This window comes from Meleagris gallopavo, chromosome 19 (assembly GCF_000146605.3).
Source record: "Meleagris gallopavo isolate NT-WF06-2002-E0010 breed Aviagen turkey brand Nicholas breeding stock chromosome 19, Turkey_5.1, whole genome shotgun sequence".
NCBI classification, from domain to species: domain Eukaryota; kingdom Metazoa; phylum Chordata; class Aves; order Galliformes; family Phasianidae; genus Meleagris; species Meleagris gallopavo.
In genome coordinates this window covers 1,450,541-1,458,678 of record NC_015029.2, presented here as the reverse complement: position 1 = coordinate 1,458,678, position 8,138 = coordinate 1,450,541, and the positions used below count along the sequence as shown (strand labels likewise).

Sequence of the window (8,138 nt, the reverse complement as noted above, 5' to 3'; positions counted from 1 at the left end):
AAGTCTCACTATGGAGAACAGAAAAGATGAGCTGGACACCCAGAGTGTGTGGGGAAGGGGCAGGATGGGTTAAGTGTGGCACTAAGATATAAGCAGGGCTCACTACACAGTTTCTACTAAACCAATTTGTGCTTAGCGTGGAGAGCAATAAGATGAGATTGCATCCAGGTGATGAGTCTGAAGTAAAATCAGTGTGCAGGCATCACCAGAACCCTTACAAGAAAGGCCCTGCTCAGAATGAAGCCTGCTATTGCTGAACTACTCTCTGTCCTTTCAGTCAGTCTGGATTTCTTTCTTAGAAAGAACTTCTCTATTAAAGATCACGGTAAGCACTGCACTGTCAGCATCTGGACTGTCTTTGATTGTCTTCTCAAAGTACATACCAGTTTACAGATCACACAAGCTACGTACACACCTAAGCCTCTACTCATGGGCTTTTTTCTGAGAAATTCATGAAAACCTCTGATCACATACCGTGTTTGCCTACATGTAGTAGCACAGACAAGTCTGGTTTGTTTTGGAAGGAGGAAAATGGGCTTAACAGATCAGTCATACAGATGCAAACCAGCTCTGAGGAGATTCAAATATACTGCACAAACAAGAAGCCTCTGAAAGGAAGGCTGTCCTACTCTGAATTAGTACCCTAAGGGAAAACTAAATAAATGTGTTTGTGCTTGACTACATTTCTCAAAGCAAAGGCTTTCCTCAGTGCTGAAATTAAAACCATCATGAAATTATTCCATCATTATTGGCTTTTAAAGATTCACAAACTCAACAATATGAATTGGAAAAAAAATAATAAAAAAATGAGGGTGTTAGCTTAGATGCTAATGTCAGTACAGAAGCTTCCTTCCCCTTTACCTTGGGACTTGTCAGTGCCAACTTTCAGCTGTCCTTTCAGAAGGGGATCTAGTACTGGCCCTCTCTGAAGCGTTGGTCAGGTTCATTTCCCACTTCCAGACATGTAGGATATTATCATAGAAAGAACAAGTTGCTACAATGCTCGTTGCTTTGGGGCTGTCTGAAGACCTGACTGAATCACAACTTCCATCTAGGCCAATTCCATTGGATCTCTTAACTCCCAGGTCAGAACTGCTGGCTGACTCGGGACTGTCCCCTCGCTCAGCACCCCCACCCAAACCTGACCCCTCCTTTAAATCAGGTTTCCTACCCAGGTCAGGATCCCCAGACAACTTAGGACCCTCCTCTGCTTTGAGCTGCAAGACAGGGCCTTCACTGTCCTCATCCAATATCACATCAAAAGTAGCTGTAGGAGACTCATAAATTATCTTCAAGTTTCGGACCTGCAAATTCAGTCTCTCATCTCCTTCCTCTGACCGTGCCACAGGCTGCTCCGAAGGCTGGCACACAGCAGCAGAGTCCTGTAGTGCAGCCAAGGAATCCCTCGGACACAGCCTTGACCAGTCAGCCCCGTAGGCCAGAGAATTGTGCAAGACGTAGGATGACAGGATGACACATTCCTCCGTGTTTTCCGCTTTAAAAAACAAATAATGACATGAGCAGAAAGCATGTTGTGACACAGTTTGTTGCTTACAAACCATTTCAGTATTGACCAAGCCATGCAACAAGAGCTGTCCTGTCCCACTGTACTGGTCAACGCCTTCTTTACAATAGTTAAGCATTTAGAAGGAACAAAGTACCCTGCCTCTTCTGACACTTCTTCAGCCACCTCCCACTAGCTTTGATTTTCCCCAGTTCAGTGAGCAGACAGAAAAGGGATTAATGTGCATGAGGTTTAAGAGCATCATTATTCACAATATAAATAGGCTCAAGATAGATCATACAGTGATCTCAAATGAGCCAGAAATATGACTGCCTAAGATTGCCAGACCAGGTTCTGATTATTAATAAACTGCAGATGTGTCTTTCCTATGGACTTTCAGCATCTCACTCTGATATTAAATGCTATCAAGTTCCTCCCTTCCCTACACAGAAGAAATGAGATCCTCATTTCACAAGCTGTGGACCTGCCCAAGGTCTGGAGAAAGTCAGCAACGCAACCGTTTTATGCATACTATATTTGTAATGTAAATGCAAACAGCTCTATGAACATGTAAATATCTTCTGATTCACATGGAAGCCTTGTTCACGCTATTCTAGATAAACCAGGCTGCACAGCATTTCCCTTCTGAGGCAATCACCCATTCACACACTCCAATACAAGAGACATGGCAGTATTGGAGAGCCCTGCAGAGGTTACAGAGATGAAGGAGGGACTGCAGTATCTCCTATAAGTAAGAGCTGAGAAGCTGTGCCTGTTTATCCTGGAGAAGACTGTGAGGAGATCTTATGAATCACATAATGCACAAATATCTTAAGGAGGACACTCAATCTATGGGGACAGACTCTTTTCAGTGTGGTCCCAATGACAGGACAGGCAATGGGCACAAACCAAATGAAGTTCCCTCTTTACTGCATGGGTGACAGAGCACAGGAACAGGCTGCCAGGGAGGCTGTGCAAGCTCCTTCGCTGGAGATACTCAAAACCTGCCTAGATGTGGCACTGTGCAAAGTGCTCCATGTGTCCTTGCTCAAACAGGGGGTTGAACTAGGTGGTCTCCAGAGGTCCCTTCCAACCTCAGCCACTCCATGTCTGTGTCACCAGCAGGTTAGTAACTCCTGCTGACAACAAAACATACTTTCACCTAACTTCTCTGAACCACCAAGATGAATACAAACCAGATCAAAGGTAATGCTTTTATATCAAGATAAACAGGCTTCTCCCCATTAAGAGAAGTTACAAGAGATTTATGTATGATTTATGGCAGTGCCTTAGCACAAGCTACCATGCCAATGCTGAGGGTTGGTCTGGGAAAGCTGGAAGAGTTAATTTAAGTTGAAATAAATGTCTAAGGCTATAAACAAGATCTGAATCTTTCTAGCAAGCTCAGAGCAGGAGCTTCCCCATTAACTTGGAGGTAGGAAACGTGAACAGCAGAGCAGTGTGAGAGCATCTCTGTTCCTCTGAGCACTCACCCATGCTTCCACGGCAGTCAAGGATCTTGAATCCACTCTGCATGCAGGCTGCTAACAGCACAAAATCACAGGTTGGGTGCCATTTCAACCTCCAGACTCCACCTTCAACATGGGTGTCTGCCAGCGGCTGCCTCATGTTCCTGGTGTCCCACAGCAGCACGTGCTCATCATAGCTGGAGATGTATCACAAATCAATATGCTGACAAGCAGCAAAGCTGATTCAAGTACAGCAAGTTCAGAAGAAAATGAGGAAATACCACATAACCTTCTCCACAATGAATTCCTAGAGACCACACCTTGAGAAGCAGTACCACATTTAAGATAGCAGAGGAGGATGAGCACAGTAGGGAAGGCAGCTAGAAGGGGTTTACCTGCCAGTAGCCAGAAGGTTCTCCCGGTGGGGACTGCACTGAATGCTGCATACACCCATTGAATGTCTGCAAAAGAGCAATATACAACAGAAAATATGACACACTATTTGAAACGGGGTTCTTCCTTGAATTTCAAGGCTTTGGGGTGCATACTGCTGCACCAAGATGTTTCAGAAAAGCAGAGGAGGGTGAACTCAAATGTCAGCCCATGCTCTGTTGCAGCCACACAATCCAGCTGCCTTTCTAGAAAAAGAAACTTGTAATCATACATTACCTTGGCATGAACAATTTCTAGTAATACTTGGACCATAAACTGTTAAGAGCCCATAAGAATTTCAGCAAAACCACTGAATTCCCAGAAGATTTTATTCTCAACATTAATATTTCCATAGCAATAATGATCACAAGCATTTTAAGGCTACATATGAAATTTCACTGGAAAGCTGTACATGTTGCTTTAATCATATTCCACAAGATACCTTGTACTGTCAGAAAAAATAGGAAAAAAAAATTACTTGAAATAAGTGAAGAATTAAACATTTTCTAAAAAAAACTTCCACAACAATATACCCACATTTAACACACGGAAAAATCTCCTCAAAAAAGTGAGAGAAGAAAGTTTCAACCTGAAGCCATCCTGATGAAAAGCCTGATGAGAAGAGATATATCTTCTCTCTCAATTTCCCAAACGAGGCAGAAACAAAACTCCACTCATTGCTCATCTCTGAACACAGCAGTTTGGGAAGGGACACAATAGCTGTGGGTTCCAGCTGCTGGCACTGCTTGCTTACCTCCTGCTGGTGAACACTGGAGTTTCTGGATTGCATCTGGTGTCCCAGCCTTTCAGCAGGCTGTCATCTCCTCCTGCACAAAGACAAAACACAGCTATCCTGAACACCCCTCAAAAGATCGCTGCGAGAACTGAAGCAGAGCTACTGCTTTTCAGTCCTGGGATATCAGAGCATTTAGCAAACAAATCAAACCTCATTTGAGGCTCACATGATTCCTGACCATACAAAACACATGCAACAACAGTGCCCCAATTTGCTCATTGAAAAAATGTAGCTTCAAGAGTTCTGACGTCTTGGCTTCTATCTGTAACCCTTGCATGCCCCAAAGGATCACCAGCTTTTTGCCAAGAGCCAGCTCAAGTACAGTTTAAAATATATGGTTTCTCCTAATTAACCCTCATCGCTTTCCCCTAGCAGAGAGCCCCAGCTCTTACAAGAAGCGTGATGGGAAGGTGCACACCCAACTCTGCAAACTAAAATCTCAAGGAACACACTCTCCTAAACAAAGCGAGCCATCCCCAGTACCCCCAAATAAACCCCCAGTGTTTACAGACCTGAATACACAATATCAATGTTCCAGTAATTAAAAGCAGCAATCCAGGCCTCAAACTTGTGAGCCTCCCACTGGTTCAGGATGTGCACAGAAGGTGCAGATTCATCTATGGAGAACAGATTCAGCTTCCCCTCTGAATCACTGCTGATCACTCTCAAAGGACATCCACTACATTGGAACACACAGAAAACATCGGAAATTTCTGAAACTCATGTCCTAAGTAATCACCAAGTACAAATTAGCTGCCAAACTGTAGATGGCTAGCATATATATTTGATTCACTGACACTACAGTGGAGGAATGCATGCATTTATACAATTATTTTCTGCTTCCCATCTTAAAACCATCCATAGTAGTGATGCCTACACCCCGATCTCACAGAGGGAGCCATGATGTTTCAATCATTTTTGTTTCAATCAAATAAACAGGTCTTTCTTTCCCCTCAGGGCTTAGCTTGACTTCTCATGGGCTTGATATTAATCCCCTGTCGTGAACCAGTTACCTTCCAACAGCTCAGCTGCAACTCTAGGTACTGATTTTGGTGTCTCAGGGCTTCTTTCCAGTTCTACATCATATGCCAGTTATTAAACCATACCAAATCTCCCAGATTTCCACACAAGAGATACCTGGTCACCCCCAGCCCTGCACTGATAGTTCTACGAGAGCAAAGGCAGACATTCAGCTTCTAGAAAGGGTTATCTGTCTCTGAATAGAAAACAGTGGCATGCTTCAAAGCAACCTTTCATCACAGCAATCATCATTTTTACCTTGAAGGGCAGAAACCAGAAGAAACACAGACAAGAAAGTAGAACTAGAAATTCTGCTTATTCATTAAACAACAGAAAACATATGCACAGAAATAAGTTTGAATTAGGAAAAGCAACTGATTAGCTGCCCTGCAACACAAAGTGCAGTACTGCCTCTGAGCCCTTCCAGTTTCCAGTCTCACACTGAAGGTATCACTCTGTTTTACACTTGCAGAAAACCTACACCTGGCCTCTTCCTGGGGACAGCTAATTCATGTTCTGTAATTCAATTATGCTACTCCTGAAATCAAATGTATGAGCCACTTCTAAACCAACTCTCTACTGATTCTCATGAAGCTGTCTAAAATTTTCTTACTATCAGCTCTTAAGCAGACATTAGAATTTCAGCTGTTCTGTGAGCAGATGGAAAAAGCATCCCATTGCAGTCTTTCTTTTAAGCAAAGAGAAACGTCCCTGGTTCACCTGCCATCATTCACTATGGCACAGCCTCAGGTTTGTGGTTGGATCAGGCTCTGCTCTTGCTACAGTGACCACAGCACTTGTTCCTTTGTTACCTCTCTCTGAAAACAGTAACTTTCAGAGAAGGCCAAGGGAGACAGCTGGGATCAAGGAAATCTTAAGCTACTTTGCAAACAAAGCCACCAGTTTCGTTCATCAAAAGCCTCAGCCTGCAAACTGTCACACACAGAGACACCTCAGCAACAGCCTTTATCTCCCATCCTCACCACTGCTCACGTCCTGTGGACCAGTCTAAGGACAAGGCCAGGCGCTGCGCACCGAGATCGACCCTGAAGCATGGCTCCAACATGCAGCTGTTCTTCTACTGGAAAGAAAAATGGGGTAAGAAGGAGAAGGCACAAGGTAGACAACCTGTACTGCTTACATTTATGCCAGGTGTTTTTCAGAGACAGACATATTAGAGACCCATGTCAAGAAGAGATGAAAAATCCCATAGCAACTTACAGTTGTTCAGTACTAGCAGAGGGACAAACTTTGTGAATACACAGCATCCCCACCACTCTGCTTCCCATCTCCCACCAAACCCCCTTAAAATTTTCTTTCCCTTAGAGAGCAATGAAATGCAGAACTGAAGATCTGACTGCAGAATTCCCTTATTGTCCAGCTGGGTTTTCCCCTTTTTTGCACTGAAGGAACGGCTCTCTCCATCAGACTCTTCTCACCAATTGAAAGAAATCCCTCTCCAAAACTCTTTCCTACTTTTACCAACTTTGCACCTTCTGCTGTTTTTACCAATGACTCCATACTTATTCTCAAAGTTCACAAAGCTTGCTGCTGCTCCCCCACATCTTTCACCTCCAACACCCTGCAGGTACAGAGGATCCAGCCAGTCTTTCCGGTACCATAAACAAGTTTGTGGAATTTATGAGGAACATTAACAGAAGACAAAACAAGTGTTTAAAAAACATACAGCTAAGTACACTGAGAAAGCCATGGAAACCATACTCCTTCCCTGCAGAGTCTCTGAGCATTGCAAATAAAGCTAGGATGTGGTAAGAATAACTTCAACATTAGTGTTACAGGCACCCACCTCACTGCCAGTCAGGTGGCAGAACTCCACAGCACCCATTGAGTTTGCAATGCCAACCATGGGATGTTCTGCAACTGGAATGTGGCACCTGAAAGATCCAGCAGTTAAAAAAGTCTTGAATGTATACCTGTTTTGAGTTTAAGGAGAAAAGCAATAGCTTTTACTGTAGGGTGCAGAAGGAAAGGGCACTTGATTAAAAAATCTCATGAAGAAAATCTAAGGGTCTTCTTGTTTCCATAAACCTGCACCAAGGGTAAAATATTATACATTAGGGGAATCTATGACGTATTATGATATAAAGAGATGGAACACTTTCCTGTGAGGACAATCTGAGGGCTGGGGCTGTGCAGCCCAGAGAAGTGAAGGCAGAGCTGAGAGCTGCATATCAGTATCTAAAGGGCTGTGAGAAGGGAGGGGACAGACTCTATAGCAAGGGCACAAGGAGAAATGGTTTCCAAATGAAAAAAAGGAGAGATTTTGACTGGACATAAGGGAAAAGTTTTTTACAATAAGGGCAGTGAGGCACTGCACAGGTTACCCAAAGAGGCAGTGATGCCCCATCCCTGCAGACAGCCAAGGTCAGGCTGTTGGGGCTGTGAGCACTGCTGGAGCTGTGGGTGTCCCTGTGCACTGCAGGGAGTGGGACCTGATGGCCTTTAAGTGTCCCTTCCAACAAAAACGATTGTATGATAAACAAACGAGGTCTGCAGTCACTGCCCAGCTGCTCATAAGCACGCAGGAGAACGCAATGCAGAAACGAGCACAATTTGCTCACTGGTGGATGCTTCCCTCTGAGAAGTCGGGGACAATTTAACTGTAAGCAGTCAGCCCTACCAACGGCAGAAGGCACCGAGGAGCAGCAGAACCCGCGAGTTCTCCAGCCCCCCCAGCCCAGCGTTACCATTTGATGTCCAGGACGGCAGCGGTGTCAATTCTCTGGATCTCAGTCAGCGGGATGCAGGGCTGCTCCTCGTTGTAGTGGTACAGGTAGAGGCGTCCCGTCCTGTCGCAGGCCTGGTGGCTCCCTCTGCAGTCAGTCTGCAGCAGAGATCAAGAAGAAAAGCCCACGTTTAGCGGCGCTCCGGCCACCCCCCGCCCGAGGGCATCGCG

The 8,138-nt window shown here is 44.7% G+C and overlaps 1 protein-coding gene across 1 annotated transcript; it reads right to left on the bottom strand.

The window, feature by feature from the left end:
- Positions 1–6: 6 nt before the first annotated feature.
- DPH7 (diphthamide biosynthesis 7) lies at positions 7–8,078 on the bottom strand (the record flags this gene model as incomplete). Its single annotated transcript, XM_010721115.3, has 8 exons — positions 7–1,495; positions 2,998–3,170; positions 3,369–3,434; positions 4,160–4,232; positions 4,714–4,880; positions 6,205–6,299; positions 7,029–7,116; positions 7,930–8,078. Coding segments are annotated over 8 exons (1,434 nt in total), but the record flags the coding sequence as incomplete, so codon positions are not given.
- Between the last annotated feature and the right edge of the window lie 60 nt (positions 8,079–8,138).